Source organism: Lynx rufus, unplaced genomic scaffold (assembly GCF_022079265.1).
Source record: "Lynx rufus isolate CCGP_SWC_20201006 ecotype Redwood Valley unplaced genomic scaffold, mLynRuf1.p SCAF_6, whole genome shotgun sequence".
In the NCBI taxonomy this organism is placed as follows: domain Eukaryota; kingdom Metazoa; phylum Chordata; class Mammalia; order Carnivora; family Felidae; genus Lynx; species Lynx rufus.
The window spans coordinates 146,191,840-146,214,329 of NW_025814878.1; the positions used below are offsets into that span (position 1 = coordinate 146,191,840).

At 41.8% G+C, this 22,490-nt stretch overlaps 1 protein-coding gene across 1 annotated transcript; it reads left to right on the top strand.

Annotated features, from left to right (window-relative positions):
• Positions 1-515: 515 nt before the first annotated feature.
• LOC124529255 (olfactory receptor 10C1) lies at positions 516-22,109 on the top strand. The gene is given in 4 exon segments (XM_053722213.1): positions 516-553; positions 19,724-19,878; positions 19,881-20,277; positions 22,055-22,109. Coding segments are annotated over 4 exon segments (645 nt in total).
• Positions 22,110-22,490: the final 381 nt, after the last annotated feature.

The window sequence follows — 22,490 nt, forward strand, 5'->3', positions numbered from 1 at the left end:
GTAAATGTGCATTTATATATGTGTGTGTACATATGTCTATACATAGTACATATGTACATATGTGCATTTATATATGTGTGTATATATGTCTATACATACTGCATATGTGCATATGTGCATTTATATATGTGTGTGTATATATGTCTATACATAGTACATATGTACATATGTGCATTTATATATTATATGTGTGTACATATGTCTATACATACTGCATATGTGCATATGTGCATTTATATATGCGTGTATATATGTCTATACGTAGTGCATATGTGCAGATGTATTTATATAATACATACATAATGGAATATTGTTCAGCCTTAAAAAAGAAGCAGTTCCTGCCATTTGTCACAATATGGATAAACCTGGAGTACTTTATGCTAAGTGAAATAAGCCAAACACAGAAAGACAAATACTGCACGATTTATGTTATATGAAGCCAGGAGTAGTCAAACTCATAAAAGCAGAAAGTAGAGTAGAGGTTTCTAGGGGCTGGGGGCGGGAGCCATGGGGAGATGTTGGCCAACGGCTATGAAGTTCTAGTTTACACAAGGTGAGTATGTTTGGGAGCTCCAGGACACAGCACTGTAACTATGGATAAATTATTGTATTCTACCTTGAAATTTTGTAAGGGGTAGATGTTAAGTATTCTTTTTTTTCTTTTTTTTTTAATATATGAAATTTATTGTCAAATTGGTTTCCATACAACACCCAGTGCTCATCCCAAAAGGTGCCCTCCTCAATACCCATCACCCACTCTCCCCTCCCTCCCACCCTCCATCAACCCTCAGTTTGTTCTCAGTTTTTAACACTATCTTATGCTTTGGCTCTCTCCCACTCTAACCTCTTTTTTTTTTTTTCCTTCCCCTCCACCATGGGTATCTGTTAAGTTTCTCAGGATCCACATAAGAGTGAAACCATATGGTATCTGTCTTTCTCTGTATGGCTTATTTCACTTAGCATCCCACTCTCCAGTTCCATCCACGTTGCTGCAAAGGGCCATATTTCATTCTTTCTCATTGCCACGTAGTACTCCATTGTGTATATAAACCACAATTTCTTTATCCATTCATCAGTTGATGGACATTTAGGCTCTTTCCATACTTTGGCTATTGTTGAGAGTGCTGCTATAAACATTGGGGTACAAGTGCCCCTATGCATCAGTACTCCTGTATCCCTTGGATAAATTCCTAGCAGTGCTATCCCTGGGTCGTAGGGTAGGTCTATTTTTAATTTTCTGAGGAACCTCCACACTGCTTTCCAGAGCGGCTGCACCAATTTGCATTCCCACCAACAGTGCAAGAGGGTTCCCGTTTCTCCACATCCTCTCCAGCATCTATAGTCTCCTGATTTGTTCATTTTGGCCACTCTGACTGGCGTGAGGTGATATCTGAGTGTGATTTTGATTTGTATTTCCCTGATAAGGAGCAACGTTGAACATCTTTTCATGTGCCTGTTGGCCATCCGGATGTCTACCTTAGAGAAGTGTCTATTCATGTTTTCTGCCCATTTCTTCACTGGGTTATTTGTTTTTTGGGTGTGGAGTTTGGTGAGCTCTTTATAGATTTTGGATACTAGCCCTTTGTCCGATATGTCATTTGCAAATATCTTTTCCCATTCCGTTGGTTGCCTTTTAGTTTTGTTGGTTGTTTCCTTTGCTGTGCAGAAGCTTTTTATCTTCATAAGGTCCCAGTAATTCACTTTTGCTTCTAATTCCCCTTTGGGGATGTGTCGAGTAAGAGATTGCTACAGCTGAGGTCAGAGAGGTCTTTTCCTGCTTTCTCCTCTAAGGTTTTGATGGTTTCCTGTCTCACATTCAGGTCCTTTATCCATTTTGAGTTTATTTTTGTGAATGGTGTGAGAAAGTGGTCTAGTTTCAACCTTCTGCATGTTGCTGTCCAGTTCTCCCAGCACCATTTGTTAAAGAGACTGTCTTTTTTCCATTGGATGTTCTTTCCTGCTTTGTCAAAGATGAGTTGGCCATACGTTTGTGGGTCTAGTTCTGGGGTTTCTATTCTATTCCATTGGTCTATGTGTCTGTTTTTGTGCCAATACCATGCTGTCTTGATGATGACAGCTTTGTAGTAGAGGCTGAAGTCTGGGATTGTGATGCCTCCTGCTTTGGTCTTCTTCTTCAAAATTCCTTTGGCTATTCGGGGCCTTTTGTGGTTCCATATGAATTTTAGGATTGCTTGTTCTAGTTTCGAGAAGAATGCTGGTGCAATTTTGATTGGGATTGCATTGAATGTGTAGATAGCTTTGGGTAGTATTGACATTTTGACAATATTTATTCTTCCAATCCATGAGCAGGGAATGTCTTTCCATTTCGTTAAATCTTCTTCAATTACCTTCATAAGTTTTCTATAGTTTTCAGCATACAGATCTTTTACATCTTTGGTTAGATTTATTCCTAGGTATTTTATGCTTCTTGGTGCAATTGTGAATGGGATCAGTTTCTTTACTTGTCTTTCTGTTGCTTCATTGCTAGTGTATACGAATGCAACTGATTTCTGTACATTGATTTTGTATCCTGCAACTTTGCTGAATTCATGTATCAGTTCTAGCAGACTTTTGGTGGAGTCTATCAGATTTTCCATGTATAATATCATGTCATCTGCAAAAAGCGAAAGCTTGACTTCATCTTTGCCAATTTTGATGCCTTTGATTTCCTTTTGTTGTCTGATTGCTGATGCTAGAACTTCCAGCACTGTGTTAAACAACAGTGGTGAGAGTGGGCATCCCTGTCGTGTTCCTGATCTCAGGGAAAAAGCTCTCAGTTTTTCCCCATTGAGGATGATGTTAGCTGTGGGCTTTTCATAAATGGCTTTTATGATCTTTAAGTATGTTCCTTCTATCCCGACTTTCTCAAGGGTTTTTATTAAGAAAGGGTGCTGGATTTTGTCAAAGGCCTTTTCTGCATCGATTGACAGGATCATATGGTTCTTCTCTCTTTTTTTGTTAATGTGATGTATCACGTTGATTGATTTGCAAATGTTGAACCAGCCCTGCATCCCAGGAATGAATCCCACTTGGTCATGGTGAATAATTCTTTTTATATGCCGTTGAATTTGATTGGCTAGTATCTTATTGAGAATTTTTGCATCCATATTCATCAGGGATATTGGCCTTTAGTTCTCTTTTTTTACTGGGTCTCTGTCTGGTTTAGGAATCAAAGTAATCCTGGCTTCATAGAATGAGTCTGGAAGTTTTCCTTCCCCTTCTATTTCTTGGAATAGCTTGAGAAGGATAGGTATTATCTCTGCTTTAAACGTCTGATAGAACTCCCCTGGGAAGCCATCTGGTCCTGGACTCTTATTTGTTGGGAGATTTTTGATAACCGATTCAATTTCTTCGCTGGGTATGGGTCTGTTCAAGTTTTCTCTTTCCTCCTGATTGAGTTTTGGAAGAGTGCGGGTGTTTAGGAATTTGTCCATTTCTTCCAGGTTGTCCAATTTGTTGGCATGTAATTTTTCATAGTATTCCCTGATAATTGTTTGTATCTCTGAGGGATTGGTTGTAATAATTTCATTTTCATTCATGATTTTATCTATTTGGGTCATCTCCCTTTTCTTTTTGAGAAGCCTGGCTAGAGGTTTGTCAATTTTGTTTATTTTTTCAAAAAACCAACTCTTGGTTTCGTTGATCTGCTCTACAGTTTTTTTAGATTCTATATTGTTTATTTCTGCTCTGATCTTTATTATTTCTCTTCTTCTGCTGGGTTTAGGCTGCCTTTGCTGTTCTGCTTCTATTTCCTTTAGGTGTGCTATTAGATTTTGTATTTGGGATTTTTCTTGTTTCTTGAGATAGGCCTGGATTGCAATGTATTTTCCTCTCAGGACTGCCTTCGCTGCGTCCCAAAGCGTTTGGATTGTTGTATTTTCATTTTCGTTTGTTTCCATATATTTTTTAATTTCTTCCCTAATTGCCTGGTTGACCCACTCATTCGTTAGTAGGGTGTTCTTTAACCTCCATGCTTTTGGAGGTTTTCCAGACTTTTTCCTGTGGTTGATTTCAAGCTTCATAGCATTGTGGTCTGAAAGTATGCATGGTATAATTTCAATTCTTGTATACTTATGAAGGGCTGTTTTGTGACCCAGTATATGATCTATCTTGGAGAATGTTCCATGTGCACTCGAGAAGAAAGTATATTCTGTTGCTTTGGGATGCAGAGTTCTAAATAGATCTGTCAAGTCCATCTGATCCAATGTCTCATTCAGGGCCCTTGTTTCTTTATTGACCGTGTGTCTAGATGATCTATCCATTTCTGTAAGTGGGGTGTTAAAGTCTCCAGCAATTACCACATTCTTATCAATAAGGTTGCTTCTGTTTATGAGTAATTGTTTTATATATTTGGGGCTCCGGTATTCGGCGCATAGACATTTATAATTGTTAGCTCTTCCTGATGGATAGACCCTGTAATTATTATATAATGTCCTTCTTCATCTCTTGTTACAGCCTTTAATTTAAAGTCTAGTTTGTCTGATATAAGTATGGCTACTCCAGCTTTCTTTTGGCTTCTAGTAGCATGATAAATAGTTCTCCATCCCCTCACTCTCAATCTAAAGGTGTCCTCAGGTCTAAAATGAGTCTCTTGTAGACAGCAAATAGATGGGTCTTGTTTTTTTATCCATTCTGATACCCTATGTCTTTTGGTTGGCGCATTTAATCCATTTACATTCAGTGTTGTTAAAGAAAGATACGGGTTTAGAGTCATTGTGATGTCTGTATGTTTTATGCTTGTAGTGATGTCTCTGGTACTTTGTCTCACAGGGTCCCCCTTAGGATCTCTTGTAGGGCTGGTTTAGTGGTGACAAATTCCTTCAGTTTTTGTTTGTTTGGGAAGACCTTTATCTCTCCTTCTATTCTAAATGACAGACTTGCTGGATAAAGGATTCTCGGCTGCATATTTTTCCTGTTTAGCATACTGAAGATCTCGTGCCAATTCTTTCCGGCCTGCCAAGTTTCAAAAGAGAGATCAGTCACGAGTCTTATAGGTCTCCCTTTATATGTGAGGGCACGTTTACCCCTTGCTGCTTTCAGAATTTTCTCTTTATCCTTGTATTTTGCCAGTTTCACTATGATATGTCATGCAGAAGATCGATTCAAGTTACATCTGAAGGGAGTTCTCTGTGCCTCTTGGATTTCAATGCCTTTTTCCTTCCCCAGTTCAGGGAAGTTCTCAGCTATAATTTCTTCAAGTACCCCTTCAGCACCTTTCCCTCTCTCTTCCTCCTCTGGGATACCAATTATGCATATATTATTCCTTTTTAGTGTATCACTTAGTTCTCTAATTTTCCCCTCATACTCCTGGATTTTTTTATCTCTCTTTCTCTCAGCTTCCTCTTTTTCCATAACTTTATCTTCTAGTTCACCTATTCTCTCCTCTGCCTCTTCAATCCGAGCCATCGTCGTTTCCATTTTGTTTTGCATTTCGTTTAAAGCGCTTTTCAGCTCCTCGTGACTGTTCCTTAGTCCCTTGATCTCTGTAGCAAGAGATTCTCTGCTGTCCTCTATACTGTTTTCAAGCCCAGCGATTAATTTTATGACTATTATTCTAAATTCACTTTCTGTTATATTATTTAAATCCTTTTTGATCAGTTCGTTAGCTGTTTTTATTTCCTGGAGATTCTTCTGAGGGGAATTCTTCCGCTTGGTCATTTTGGATAGTCCCTGGCATGGTGAGGACCTGCAGGGCACTTCCCCTGTGCTGTGGTGTATAACTGGAGTTGGTGGGCGGGGCCGCAGTCCGACCTGATGTCTGCCCCCAGCCCACAGCTGGGGCCACAGTCAGACTGGTGTGTGCCTTCTCTTCCCCTCTCCTAGGGGCGGGATTCACTGTGGGGTGGCATGGCCCGTCTGGGCTACTTGCACACTGCCAGGCTTGTGATGCTGGGGATCTGGCATATTAGCTGGGGTGGGTAGGCAAGGTGCATGGGGGCATGAGGGGCAGGCTTAGCTCGCTTCTCCTTAGGTGATCCACTTCAGGAGGGGCCCTGTGGCAGCAGGACGGAGTCAGATCCGCTGCCGGAGGTTTGGCCCCTCAGAAGCGCAGAGTTGGGTGTTTGAGCAGAGCGAGCAAGTTTCCTGGCAGGAACTGGTTCTCTTTGAGATTTTGGCTGGGGGATGGGCAGGGGAGATGGCGCTGGCGAGCCCCTTTGTTCCCCACCAAACTGAGCTCTGTCGTCCAGGGCCTCAGCAGCTCTCCCTCCCTTTGTCCTCCAGCCTTCCCGCTTTCCGAGCAGAGCTGTTAACTTATGACCTATAAGTCACGCTTGCTATCGGAACACAGTCCGTCAGGCCCCTCTGCTTTTGCAAGCCAGACTCGGGGGCTCTGCTTGGCCGGTGAGCCGCCCCTCTGCCCCGGCTCCCTCCCACCAGTCCATGGAGCGGGCACCGCCTCGCCGCCCTTCCTACCCTCTTCCGTGGGCCTCTCCTCTGCGCTTGGCTCCGGCGACTCCATTCTGCTAATCCTCTGGTGGTTTTCTGGGTTATTTAGGCAGGTGTAGGTGGAATCTAAGTGATCAGCAGGACGCGCGGTGAGCCCAGCGTCCTCCTACGCTGCCATCTTCCCTCTCTCCTCGCCAAAATAATTTCTAAAAGAAAATACTCCAGAGTAATTAACAGGTGTTATCTACCCAAGGAATGGAACAAATAGGAAGTTCAGGTTCTAAGGAGCTGCCTTGTTTGTGCCAGTGGCCCCACGCTAGCTCTTTATTAATTGCACCACCTGGGATGCTGATAGCGAACTGAGCTTTGGAACATTTCAGGCCTGGCATGGAATGCAGTTTTTACACAAGTGTCTTGTGGTTCAGAAATCCGATTTCACAGCTTATCTTCCGTTAGATGAAAGTGTTTACAGTGTGTCTGGAGCTGGAGTAAGTTCCTGCAGGTGCCAAAGAGCAGGGGCCTCCTCTCTCCTCTCATTAATTTGCTGATGCCTAACTGCACTGACGCAGCAGTGAGATACCGGGGAGAGAGCAGATGTTAAGTATTCTTATGGCAACAAAGAAAAGATGCTAATTATGTGAGGTAAAGGATATATTAATTAGCTTGATTTGGGTGATTATTTCATAATTTACACGTATATGAAATCATCAACTTATATCCCTTAAATACATATAATTTTTATGGGTCAATTATATCTCAAAATTCTACAGAACTATTTTTAAAAAATAGAAACTATTTAAAAAAGAACTATTAAAAAAGAACAATTTTAAAAAAGGTCTCTTTTAAAATAGAGAACTATTGGGGAGGAGCCAAGATGGTGGAACAGCATGGAAGTTTTTGTGCGTCTCGCATCCATGAAATACAGCCAGACCAACACTGAACCATCCTACACACCTAGAAAACTGATTGGAGGATTAACACAACAATCTGCACAACCTGAACAACAGAATTCAGCAGGTAAGCAGCGCGGAGAGGTGAAGGTGGGGAGCAAGAAGCCGTGAAAGGAAGGGAACCCCTTTCACAGGCAGAGAGAAGATGGAGACTGGGGAGGGGGGAAGAATACAGGAATAGCACCCCTCCCCAAAAGCAGCTAGAGAGAAGGGGGAAAATTGGAAACAGCCGCAGGGACTAAACTAAAAAGGGACAGAGCAGAAAGGAGAGGATTTATATTCCATTAAGACCGTAAACAAGGGGAGCGCAAAGGCTGCAACTCCTCAGCTCGATACCTGGTGGTGCTCTAGTGGGAAGTGTGAATCCCCAGGAACAGAGTGGGGTCCAGGAGGTTCTCAGGCCACACAGGGAAAAGCGGTTCCACTGCTGGAAGGACATTTGGTAGAGACTGTTGAAGCCACCTGGTCCCAGCAGACCCTGGAAGGCAGCCACATTCGCTGGTGCTGGGTCAAGGTAGTTAAGGGTGAAGCCTGGTGCCTGATGTGTGTTTAGATTTTCCATAATCCCTGAAATGCTGCTGCTACACTGTCTCACGAACTTTTTCTGGGGTGGACTGGCACCTGGCCACAGTCTTGGGGCACCAGGAACAGCAGGGTCCAGCAGGCATTCCTGGGTGCAGCTGACATTCGGCCATTGCTCATTCAGCCATTGCTTGGTGAGACCCTCCCACAGAGGGGCAGAATGGGTCAAAGCCAAAGTCCTTCAGAAGTAAGGGGCTGGGGAAAACAGCCACATCTGAGACAAAACTTGGGAGAGAAGTACTGCCTGGAGCCTGGTCACAAGAAGGAAAAAGCAGGGAGTGACAAGAGCTGAAGACAGAGGACAAGTATGCGATTGCTGATCTGGGAGAACAGACTGGGTAGCTGGGTGGCACCATTTTCACTGCTCGCACGCATGCGCATACGCACCAATGAGCACTGCAACAATCCACCCCAGTAGGCTAACAGTGCCATGTAGTGGAGAGCAGAGCTGTTACACTGAGCCCTGCCCGACTGGGCCAACTTCACTCTTCAAGAACACAAGACTCACCGCCAGCTTAATTTATGGACTATGAAGAGTTACATAGACTGACTTCTAGGGGAAAAGGAAGCAATTTCAGTCATACTTCAATCTGAGAGCAGGTTCATCTATTCATTGTTTTTCTTTTTTCTTTTTTCTTCTTCCTTTTTCCCTTTTACAATTCTTTTCTTTTTCTTGAATACAGAAAGAGAAAAAATTCATTTTTATTTTCAATTTTTATTAAAATATCTATCTTCAATTTTTATTACTATATTTTTTACTTTTGTGTAAATTTTTTCAAATTCTACTTTAATTCCGTCATTTTATTTTAGTCTACTTCAGTGTACTCACCTTTTCAAATTTTCAAATAATTTCCTTTTTTTTTTCTCATTTTCATTTCTTTCCTTTTTCTTGAATGCAGAAAGAGAAAAACTTCATTTTCACTTTCAGTATCTTTTCAAAATATTTTATTTAATTTTTATTACTCTATTTTTTTGCTTTTATGTAAATTTTTTCAAATTGTATCTACTCCCATCATTTTATTTTACTCTACTAGTGTATTCACTTTTTCAAATTTTCAAATGATTTCTTTTTTCTTTTCTTTTTTATCTTTTTTCTCTTTTTCATTTCTTTTCTTTTTTCTTAAATACAGAAAATGAAAAAATTCATATTTATTTTTAATTCTTATTAAAAATATTTTTAATTTTTTTCCACTATATTCTTTAATTTTGTGTATATTTTTCAAATGCTGTTTTATCCCCATTACTCATTTTAGTCTACTTCAGTGTATTCATTTTCACAAATTCTCAAACGATTTCCTTTTCTTTTTTCTCTAATCTGTCAAACCACTTTTAACACCCAGACCAAAACACACCTAGGATCTAACACCATCTATTCGATGTGTGTGTCGGGGGGGGGGGTGTTAATTTTTAATTTTAATTTTCTTTTAATTTTAATTTTTTAATTACAATTTTCATACCTCATGAATTCCTTTTCTCCCTTCAAAATGACAAAACGAAGGAATTCACCCCATAAGAAAGAGCATGAAGAAACGACAGCCAGGGATTTAACCAACACAAATACAAGCAAGATGTCTGAACCAGAATTGAGAATCACGATAATAAGAATACTAGCTGGAGTCAAAAATAGATTATAATCCCTTTCTACGGAGATAAAAGAAGTAAAAAAATAGTCAAAATGAAATTTTAAAATGCTATAAGTGACCTGCAATCATGGATGGATACAGCGGCGGCAAGGATGGATGTGGCAGAAGAGAGAATCAGTGATATAGAGGACAAACTTATAGAGAACAATGAAGCAGAAAAAAAGAGGGAGATTACGTCAAAAGAGCACAAGTTGAGAATTAGAGAAATCAGTGACTCATTAAAAAGGAACAACATCAGAATCATAGGGGTCCCAGAAGAGGAAGAGAGAGAAATAGGGGTAGAAGGGTTATGGGAGAAAATCATAGCAGAAAACTTTCCTAAACTGGTAAAGACACAGAAATTAAAATCCAGGAAGCACAGAGGACCCCCATTAGATTCAACAAAAACCAACCATCAATAAGGCATATCATAGTCAAATTCACAAAATACTCAGGCAAGGAGAGAATCATGAAAGCAGCAAGGGGAAAAAAAAAGTCCCTACCTACAAGGGAAGACAGATCAGGTTTGCAGCAGACCTATCCACAGAAACTTGGCAGGCCAGAAAGGAGTGGCAGGATATATTCAATGTGTTGAATCAGAAAAATATGCAGCCAAGAATTCTTTATCCACCAAGGCTGTCATTCAAAACAGGAGAGATAAAAAGTTTCCCGAACAAAATTAAAGGAGTTTGTGACAACTAAACCAGCCCTGCAAGAAATTTTAAGGGGGTGAGGTGCCTGGGTGGCTCAGTCAGCTGAGCATCCAACTTGGGCTCAGGTCATGATCTCACGACTTGTGGGTTCAAGCCCCACATCGGGCTCTGTGCTGACAGCTCAGAACCTGGAGCCTGCTTCTGCTTCTATGTCTCCCTCTCTCTCTGCCCCAACCCACTCGCATTCTGTCTCTGTCTCTCTCAAAAATAAATAAACATAATTTTTTTTTATAAAAAGAAAGAAAAAAATTTTAAGGGGGATTTCTGAGGGGAGAAAAGATAAATACACACAAACACACACACACACACAGACACACACACACACACACACACACACCAAAAGCAACAAAACATTAGAATGACCAGAGAACACCACCATAAACTCCAACTCTACAAGCATCATAATGGCAATAAATTCTTATCTTTCAGTACTCAGTCTAATGTAAATGGACTCAATGCTCCAATCAAAAGACACAGGGTAACAGAATGGATAAGAAAACAAGACCCATCTATATGCTGTTTACAAGAGACCCACTTCAGACCTAAAGACACCTTCAGATTGAGAGTAAGGGGATGGAGAAACATCTATCATGCTAATAGTCAATAAAAGAAAGCCAGAGTAGCCATACTTATATCAGATAATCTAGACTTTAAAATAAAGACTGTATCAAGAGATGCAGAAGGGCATTATATCATAATCAAGGGATCTATCCACCAAGAAGACCTAACAATTATAAACATTTATGCGCCAAATGTGAAAGCCCCAAATATATAAATCAATTAATCACAAACATAAAGAATATCATCGATAGTAATAGCATAATATTAGGAGACTTCAACACCCACTCACAACAATGGACAGATCATCTAATCAAAAAATCAACAAGGAAACAATGGCTTTGAATGACACACTGGACCAGATGGACTTCACAGATATATTCAGAACATTTCATCCTAAAGCAGCAGAATATATATTTTCCTCCAGTGCACATGGAACGTTCTCCAGAATAGACCACGTAGTGGGACACAAGTCAGCCCTAAGTAAGTACAAAAAGTTCAAGATCATACCGTGCATATTTTCAGACCACTATGCTATGAAACTCGAAATCGACCACAAGAAAAAATTTGGAAAGGTAACAAATACTTGGAGACTGAAGAATATCCTACTAAAAAATGAATGGGCTAACCAAGCAGTTAAAGAGGAAATTAAAAAGTACATGGAAGTAAATGAACATGATACCACCCGAACCCAAAACTCCGGGACAGAGCAAAGGCCGTCATAAGAGGAAAGTATATAGCAATCCAAGCCTTCCTAAAGAAGGAAGAAAGATCTCAGATACACAACCTAATCTTACGCCTTAAGGAGCTGGAAAAAGAACAGCAAATAAAACCCCAAAACAGCAGAAGACAGGAAATAATAAAGACTAGAGCAGAAATTAATGCTATCAAAACCAAAACAAAAACAAAAACAAAAAACCATAGAAGAGATCAATGAAACCAGAAGCTGGTTCTTTGAAAGAAATAACAAAATTGATAAACCACTAGCCAGTTTGATCAAGAAGAAAAAGGAAAGGACCCAAATAAATAAAATCAAGAATGAAAGAGGAGAGATCAAAACCAACACAACAGAAATAAAAACAATAATAAGAGAATATTATGAGCAATTATATGCCAATAAAATGGGCAATCTGGAAGAAATGGACAAATTCCTAGAAACATACACACTACCAAACCTGAAACAGAAAGAAATAGAAAATTTGAACAGACCCATAACCAGTAAGGAAATCTAATTAGTTATCAAAAGTCTCTCAAAAAACAAGAGTCCAGGGCAGATGGCTTTCCAGGGAAATTCTACCAAACGTTTAAGAGTTAACACCTATTCTCTTGAAACTGTTCCAAAAAATAGAAATGGAAGGAAAACTTCCAAACTCTTTCTATGAAGCCAGGATTATCTTGATTCCAAACCAGACAGAGACCCCACTAAAAAGGAGAACTACAGACCAATTTCCCTGATGAACATGGATGTAAGAATCCTCAACAAGTTACTAACCAACTGGATCCAACAATACATTAAAAGCATTATTCACCACAACCAAGTGGGATTTATACCTCAGATGCAGGGCTGGTTCAATATCCGCAAAACGATTAACAGGATTCATCACATCAATAAAAGAAAGGACAAGAACGATATGATCCTCTCAATAGATGCAGAGAAAGCATTTCACAAAATACAGCACCCTTGCTTGATAAAAACCCTCAAGAAAGTAGGGATAGAAGGATCATACCCTGAGATCATAAAAGCCATATATGAATGACCCAATGCTAATATCATCCTCAATGGGGAAAAACTGAGAGCTTTCCCCCTAAGGTCAGGGACAAGACAGGGATGTCCACTCTCGCCACTGTTACTCAACATACTATTGGAAGTCTTAGCCTTTGCAATCAGACAACACAAAGAAATGAAAGGCATCCAAACCGACCAGGAGGAGGTCAAATTTTCATAGTAACCATCAAGACAGTATGGTACTGGCTCAAGAACAGACATTCAGATCAATGGAACAGAATAGAGAGCCCAGAAATGGACCCACAAACGTATGGCCAACTAATCTTTGACAAAGCAGGAAAGAATATCCAATGGAATAAAGACAGTCTCTTCAGCAAGTGGTGCTGGGAAAACTGGACAGAGCCATGCAAAAGAATGAGCTTGGACCACTTTCTTACACCATACACAAAAATAAACTCAAAATGGATGCAACGCCTCAATGTAAGACAGGAAGCCATCAAAATCCTTGAGGAGAAAGCAGGCAAAAACCTCTTTGATCTTGCCCACAGCAATTTCTTACTCAACACGTCTCTGGAGGCAAGGGAAACAAAAGCAAAAATGAACTACTGGGACCTCATCAAAATAAAAAGCTTCTGCACAGTGAAGGAAACAATCAGCAAAACTAAAAGGCAACCCGACAGAACGGGAGAAGATATTTGCAAATGACATATCAGATAAAGGGTTAGTATCCAAAGTCTATAAAGAACTTACCAAACTCAACACTGAAAAAACAAATAATCCAGTGAAGAAATGGGCAAAAGACATGAATAGACACTTCTCCAAGGAAGACATCCAGATGGCCAACCGACACAGGAAAAAATGCTCAACATCACTCATCAGGGAAATACAAATCAAAACCACAATGAGATACCACCTCACACCTGTCAGAATGGCTAACATTAACAACTCAGGCAACAACAGATGTTGGTGAGGATGCGGAGAAAGAGGATCTCTTTTGCATTGTTGGTGGCAATGCAAGCTGGTGCAGCCACTCTGGAAAACAGTATGGAGGTTCCTCAAAAAACTAAAAACAGAACTACCCTACGACCCAGCAATTGCACTAGTAGGTATTTATACAGGTGTGCTGTTTCAAAGGGACACATGCACCCTCATATTCATAGCAGCACTATCAACAATAGCCAAAGTATGAAAATAATCCAAATGTCCCTCGATGGATGAATGGATAAAGAAAATGTAGTATCACACACATCCGGATGGCCAACAGGCACATGAAAAGATGTTCAGCGTCGCTCCTTATCAGGGAAATACAAATCAAAACCACACTCAGGTATCACCTCACGCCAGTCAGAGTGGCCAAAATGAACAAATCAGGAGACTATAGATGCTGGAGAGGATGTGGAGAAACGGGAACCCTCTTGCACTGTTGGTGGGAATGCAAATTGGTGCAGCCGCTCTGGAAAGCAGTGTGGAGGTTCCTCAGAAAATTAAAAATAGACCTACCCTACGACCCAGGGATAGCACTGCTAGGAATTTATCCAAGGGATACAGGAGTACTGATGCATAGGGGCACTTGTACCCCAATGTTCATAGCAGCACTCTCAACAATAGCCAAATTATGGAAAGAGCCTAAATGTCCACCAACTGATGAATGGATAAAGAAATTGTGGTTTATATACACAATGGAATACTACGTGGCAATGAGAAAAAATGAAATATGGCCTTTTGTAGCAACGTGGATGGAACTGGAGAGTGTGATGCTAAGTGAAATAAGCCATACAGAGAAAGACAGATACCATATGGTTTCACTCTTATGTGGATCCTGAGAAACTTAACAGGAACCCATGGGGGAGGGGAAGGAAAAAAAAAAAAAGAGAGGTTAGAGTGGGAGAGAGCCAAAGCATAAGAGACTGTTAAAAACTGAGAACAAACTGAGGGTTGATGGGGGGTGGGAGGGAAGGGAGGGTGGGTGATGGGTATTGAGGAGGGCACCTTTTGGGATGAGCACTGGGTGTTGTATGGAAACCAATTTGTCAATAAATTTCATATATAAAAAAAAATAAATAAAAAAATAAATAAATATTTAAGAGCAGCAAACAAAAAAAAAAAAAAAAAGAAAATGTAGTATCACACACACACACACACACACACACACACACAAACACACAATGGAGTATTACTTGGCAATCAAAAAGAATGAAATCTTGCCATTTGCAACCACATGCATGGAACTGGAGGGTATTATGCTAAGTGAAATTAGTCAGAGAAAGACAAAAATCATATGACTTCACTCATATGAGGACTTTAAGAGACAAAACAGATGAACATAAGGGAAGGGAAACAAAAATAATATAAAAAGAGGGAGGGAGACAAAACGGTAGAGACTCATAAATATGGAGAACAAACTGAGGTTTGCTGGAGGGTTTTTGGGAGGGGAGATGGGCTAAATGGGTAAGGGGCATTAAGGAATCTACTCCTGAAATCATTGTCTCACTATATGCTAACTAATTTGGATGTAAATTTTTTTTAAACTTTTTTTTAACGTTTATTTATTTTTGAGACAGAGAAAGAGAGACAGAGCATGAACGGTGAAGGGGCAGAGAGAGAGGGAGACACAGAATCAGAAGCAGGCTCCAGGCTCTGAGCCATCAGCCCAGAGCCCGACGCGGGGCTCGAACTCATGGACCACGAGATCGTGACCTGAGCTGAAGTCGGACGCTTAACGACTGAGCCACCCAAGCGCCCCGGATGTAAATTTTTAAAAATTTAAAATAAAATTTAAAATAAAAATAAATAAGTAAATAAATAATAAATAAAATAGAGAACGATTTTTAAAAAAAGAAAATGTAAATTGTCACCGCTTTGAAAAAGTATATAAATATCTACTTAAGCTAAAAAAAAAAATACACATATTCTTTGGGGCACCTGGGTGATGATTCAGTTGGTTAAGCATTTGACTCTTGGTTTCTGCTCAGGTGATGATCTCACAGTGACAATCTGACAGTCTTAAGATTGAGTCCGGTGTCAACCTCCACACTGGGTGTGGAGCCAACGAAATATTCTCTCTCCCATTTCTCTCTCTCAAAATAAATAAATAAACTTTTTAAATATATATATTCATACATAAAAATCAGTATGTCTAAGGATATTTGCTGAAGCATTATTTATAACTGGTAATGACCAATCACAGTGAATGATCAATAGGGAAATGAAATCATACAAAACAGATAAATACATACATACATACACAATAGTCCAAGGGACTCCAAAAGATTCCTACAGGGTGTTGCTAAGGAAGAAAATCGAAATACAAAAAGTATATATAACAACTTCATATTTTTGTTTAAAAAAATACCAAAACATTTGTACAATGGGAGAGAGCAGAGAAGATAAATAAAAGGATTCAAGACTGCTCACGGGAATTGCTTCAGTTGCGAAGACAGCTTCCTTAGAGGAAGGCTTGGAGAAGGGAGGAGTCATCAAAAAGTAGAAGGAAATGAAAGCACAGCATTTAAAGATGTTTGTGGATGGGTGTGTGTTTGCCTTTATGTGTCAAAGATCTGTATGTACACATTTATATATCAAAAGGAAAACTAAATGGTTTAAAAAGATTGTAGCATTTTAGTCTATAAAAGCAGAAACTATAACATAAAATAATAACACAACTAAGATCAAATGTATATTACATAAATAGGTATAAATGGGCTGCACTCACACATTGGAGGAAAAAGATTTTAGATGGGATCACTAAACAAATGTCAGTTCTGTTTAAAAGAGACAGATCTAAAACAAAGTGATTCATCAATACTGGAAATTTTTAAATGCTCAAATGTACACTAGGCACATGAAATAACAAAAATCACAGGAATCACTTCCATTGTCAGATGACGTTACTTCATATATATAAAAAATAGTAAATGGCAGAAAAATATCAAATGGCATTCATAACGCTAGTAGATAAAATTTACAATGAAGATATAGCAAAGATAAATATTTATGTGCCAAATAATAAGTATCAATGTTCATAAAGCAAAAAGCACAGGAAACACAAGAAGTAAATATAGATTAAGTTTCCAAGTCTTCTAAGGTTGTAGAAAAGCCATAATACAATCTATGTATGTAATTAATAATAGTAGTAGAGCCGTTGAGAAAATATATATTTGATACAGAGCTCTGTTTTCTTCTGTGTGGGTGTCCACGAGACACTGGCACCCAAGGACCGTGTTACATCACACAGGTTACATCACACAGACAACTCTCAGTTGGAAAGACAGAGAGGGAGCAAAGGAAACAGGGAAAGGAGGAAAGTGTAGACAACTGTGTGGGATGTCAAGTCAGCTTGGGGAAGACGGTGGGTCATCTGCGCCCACAGCAGAGTCCCTGTGACTGACAGTAAATTGTCCCTACTAAGCAATGGGGGTGTCGGATTGCCTGCAATCACAGTGGCACATTCTCCAAAACCAAACCAGCAGAACATTGCGCACACCCTCGTCGGATAAGAGCTGGAGGGCAGGGGGAAAGGGACGGAAATCCGTGGAGCAAGTGACGGCCTACACACACACATGCATTCGCCTGTTTGGATGAGCCGCTCAAAGCTTCAGTAAGCATGACACTTTGCCCTTAAATACGTCGCTATGGTTAAGTATCACACTGAGGGAATTTAACATTGATACGACAATATAAAATCCGCATTCAATTTTCCCAGTTGTTCCAAAGTCTTTTAAAGCAATTTTGTTGTGGGTTTTTTTTTTGTTGTTGTTGTTGTTTTGTTACCCACGATCCAACAAGGATCCTGAATTATATTTTATGGTCATGTTTTTTAGTCTTCAATTTAGAAGAGCATCCCCTGGGCCTTTGTCTTGTCCTTTACAGACATTGGTACTTTTGAAGCACATGTCAGCTGTCTTATAGAAGGTGCCACAGTCTGGGTCACAGTCTGATTGTTTCCCTATAATTATACTCAAGTTAAACATCTTTGCAAAGAATACTACATGGGTCTCACTGAGAGAGCATTCACGTGGGCATGTGTCCACGTGGAGTATTTTCCACTCTGCTCCTTGGGGCATGCATGCCACCACCCTCCTTAGAGGGCCACGCACCAGGGACAGAAGACTAATGGACAGAAAGGAAACTGGATCCCTGAGCACTTGTCGAGTCAGAGAAACCACACCGCTCTGAATACAACACTTCAGACGTTCAAGTGAAAGGCAAATACATTTTCATCCTCTGGAGCGACTGATATTTTTATCACTTTAGACAAACCGAATAAAGGGGGCAGATACTATGGATTTGGAAGGAAACTAAGTAGGGGATCTGGTATAAGTAAACTTTGAACTTCTAGTTACATGAGCCAATAAATGAACTGATTGTCTAAGCCAGTTTGAGTTTGGTGCTTATGTAATGATTGTTACATGTCTTGAAAACATCTTATCTGACACACACGCTTTATCATATCTCTGAAAATGTGTAAGAATATAGAACAAACCAAACAATATACTGAAATAATAGTGTAAATAATGTTCTTGTATAATAAATTAAAAGAGAAAAACAAGAAAAATTAGGGATAGTTTTCCAAGAAAATGGCATTTATCAGCTCACTAAGGTCAAAAGTGTTTATTTCTCTTTTACATTCTTAGTGCTCTCTACAATGACTGAAATATATAAGGGACTCTGACTGGGTTATCAAATGAGTTGATTACTGAATTATAGCTATAGAAACAAGATTGATAGAAATGCATTATTTGCATAAGTGTATTAGGACATCTATAGTAACAGAAAGAAGAAAATCATGAAGAAAGAGAAGAAAATATCTCTGGTTGAACCAGAATATCTCTGAAACGTTCTGGACAGGTCACATTCTACTCTTCCCAATCTAAGAGACAGACTCCAAAACAACAGATTTAATTGTTTATGTGAAGAGTTCTCCCCATTGGAAAGTCAAATGCTTGGAGACTCAGGCCCTCAGAGACTCTTAAAAGACCGCACTGAGGGATCCACAGTGCGAAGAAAGAAGGAAATAAGTCATCAAATACCATCTGCCTTTATCACTGCCTATTTCTCCAAATAGAAAGACAACATTTAGATAATGTCTCCTGGAGGCCAGTAAGGTGGAATGAGCCAAGGACTCCATACCTGCAGAATAACAGCGTGTGAACTTGCATTTTTAATATTCGATCTTGAATATGGTTATCTTCTTGCACTTCTTTGGATTTATGCATCTGTTTGACTATCTCTGGCATTTATATTTTTATGTTAAATGTGTTTTCACTTTCATTGTTATTTGTAGTGATACTTGCATTGTGTAAACATGATTTATTTTTGACCTTAGATGCACCTAGAGCGTGAAAATATTGGGCTATTTATTTTTCTGTGCTGTATTTAGAAATTTAATGTTAGTGTGTGAGTTTGTGGACTTTATGTGTGTGGCTTAGGGACCTGAGGATGTGCTATGGTATAACGGGGTGAGTTTTAGAGGCTGTCAAATGCAGAAATAAACAACCAAGAAGACCTTTTTATCTCCTTCCTGGGCACCTTTTTAAACTAGGGAGCCCCTCACTTGTTGGGATAGCCATTTACCTGTCTCCAGGAGTTTGAAGGAGATGGCCTCTCAAATTCCCTTCCTCTCCTTGCAAAGCATGAAATTTGTTTAAAGACAAAATGATAAGGACAAAAATAAGAGAGAGAGAAAGAGGAGGTGAGTGGATCTGGTAACTGAAAAGAGAGCTGGAAAAATTTCTAGAAGAGGTGAAAATTGGGTCAGAGACAATACACACTGAGAGGAAAGTAAAGAGAAACCAAGTGAAAGAAGGAAAGAAAAAGAAAGAGAAGGACCCAAGTGGGAGAAGAACACAGGGGAAGGTCCCGACAGAACAAATTCTGGCTTTGAGGAGGAGGACGCCTGCCCGCAAGCCCCACGGAACAGGAGGAAGGGCTGGCTGGGTGGCAGGCTCAGCGCTCAGCCCTGGGGAAGCTGAGGCAGGACCGCGTGGGTCCCACCAAACGCAGGCACCTGCAGAGGTGAGTTTAGCCATCCAGGCTGGCAGCACTGAGCCCTCCAAAGGGAGCAAGGCTGACGTGGGCAAGGGAGTGCTGCCCCAAAGGCCGGGGACACTGGGAGAATGGGCATCCAGAGGCCACCTGTGTCCACATCACGATTCCGTGGCTGCCCCTGCCCTGGGCTGTGAGCAGGTTGGGCACGAACGCCTCCCTGGTGGCCAAGTTCATCCCCGTGGGCTTCTCCCACCTGGCCCACCTGCAGGGCTGGCTCTTCTTCCTCTTCCTGGGCATCTACCTGCTCACCGTGGCCAACGACCTATTCATAGTAGTCGTGGTGTCGGCCGACGCCACCTGCAGTCCCCCATGTACTGCTTCCTGCGCGTGCTGTCAGCCCTGGAGATTAGCACCACATCGGTCACCCTGCCCCTGCTGCCCCACCGCCTCCTCACAGGCCAGTGCCACGTGCCCCACATGGACTGCACTCGCCACATGTTCTTCTTCCTCTTCCTCAGGGCCACGGAGTGCTGTCTCCTGGTGGCCGCAGCCTATGACTGCTACACAGCCATCTGCAAACCCCTTGGCTACCCACTCCTGCTGAGCCACAGGGTGTGCCTCCAGCTGACAGGGGCCGCGTGGGCCTGTGGAGTGATGCTGGGCCTGAGCCACACCTCCTTCATCTTCTCCCTGCCCTTCTGCAGCCCCGACTCCAGCCTACACTTCCGGGTTCTTCTTGCCCTGTTTGCCAGGTGCAAAAACCCACCACAGATATGGAAGATGACAACTATAAATTACCCTTCCCACTTGCATTCAGCGCTCAGATCTTTGGAGAAACAGTCTCCTCTGAGCCCGTCGGTGTTAAATAAATCTCCAATCCACCAAGTTCTCCAAGTGCTGCTTGGTTTTTCCACCAGTGTTCCAGTCTGGTTGCGAAGCATACTTGGTTCCCTGACTGGGAAACCCAATTGTGCTGGTCTATTATTGCCACTGGCTTGGGAGAACAGCGAGGCAGTGACAGAATGAAGGATCACAAGGGAGAGGGCCCACCTTGCCTGAATTTTGGCAGTCTCTTTCTCGGTTGCCTCGGGCCGGCCCCTGCTCCGCCACTCCCACTGGACTCAAGGAGACTTGGCAGGTGAGGACCTGGACCCGACGTCAGAACTGGTAAGGCTGGAGCCCAATCTAGTCAGGCCCACTCGCAAGAGTGGAAGGGGGACCTGATCACTCTCCGAGACTTCAGAAGTCTCACAGGTAGGAATTCTGTGGAAGGAAATATAATAACCTCTGGTGTGTGTGTGTGTTGAATGTGCGGCTCGGCCAGGCTTGCCAGTCGAATTCGAGTCTGTAGCTCCACGGACGGGCACCCTTAAAGTCCCCCAAAATTTACAGAGTCTGAACGGGCTCTCCTGTGTCATGGTGAGAGTATAAGGTCTAAGGTGGTATCGGGTCAGATTCCGACCACAAGTCACAAAGCTGAGTCCGCTAAGGCCAAGCCTCACCTAAAGTTTCCCTCGGGAACGCGACCAGAGGAGTATCTGATTGGCCCTCTCATCTGAGGGGATACCCTCCCTTTGTCTGTCTTTGCGACACCAAACACAAGAAAGGAATTAATAATGGGATCAAAACAGAGTAAGCCTACGATTTTAGAGGTCATACTCAAAAATTTTAAAAAGGAATTTTCAGACGATTACAGGGTGAAAATGATACCCAGGAAGTTAAGGATCTTTTGTGAACTAGAATGGCCCCTATTCAATGTAGGATGGCTCCTAGAAGGGACATTAGATACTCAAATAGTGCTGTGGGTTCGGCTAATAGTCACTGGGAACCCAGGCCACCTGATCAATCTCCATACATTGACTCCTGGCTTGAAATTGCCCAAAATCCCCTGCCTTGGGTGTGATTCATCACTAGCAAACAGAGCCAGGCAAAGGTTTTAGCCACTTTATGTGGAGGCTCACCCAAGAAGCCAAAGAAGCAACCCACTGCTCCCCTAGTGTTTGCAAGAAACCCAGAGGAAGATCCCCTCTTTCTGCCACCTTATGACTCACCGGGCTCCCTCCCCACTGCCCCTGAGCTTGAAACTCCTCCCCCCCCATCTGTCTCTCCTCCTCTCCTGGACCCAGAGAACCCTACCTGACAAGGACCAGCGGCCAGACTGCACCCTTGGCCAGGCACAGGCACTCTCCAGATGTCAGTCCAGATCCGCTGGTACCAAGAGGCTCTCCTCCGGGGCATCAGAGCAGGGGCTGAGAAGCCCAGAGTTAAGAAGGCCAACTCAGAGGAACCCTCAACCTGGCAGTGATCGAGATCCAGTCAACCGCTTAAACTGACCCTCAAAAAGACACTGGCCCCTGAGACCTCCACCCCTGCTCCAGCCACACCCCAGAAGCTGGCTGGCCTGCACATGGCAGAAGCTTGAGGAATCAATGTGTGGACTGAGCCCAGGGGTTCGGATGCAACTCTGCCAGCCCTTGCCCCTTACTGGTGTCATCGCCCTGATCTTGCTTCTTGCTGTTGGGCTAATAGAGACTGCACCAACAAACTGGCCATGGAACAGATGGCAGACTCCCTGGTAACCTAACAAAGCCAAATCAACTCCCTGGCAGCAGTGTCCCTCCAAAAGAGGCAAGCCCTTGACCTCTTCACTTCAGAAAAAGGAGGGACTTGCATCTTTCTGGGGGAGGAATGTTGCTATTTTGTAAACCAATCAGGAAGAGTCAGGACTAAGGTTAAGGAACTCAAGGAGGGGCGCCTGGGTGGCGCAGTCGGTTAAGCGTCCGACTTCAGCCAGGTCACGATCTCGCGGTCCGGGAGTTCGAGCCCCACGTCAGGCTCTGGGCTGATGGCTCAGAGCCTGGAGCCTGTTTCCGATTCTGTGTCTCCCTCTCTCTCTGCCCCTCCCCCGTTCATGCTCTGTCTCTCTCTGTCTTAAAAATAAATAAACGTTGGAAAAAAAAAATTA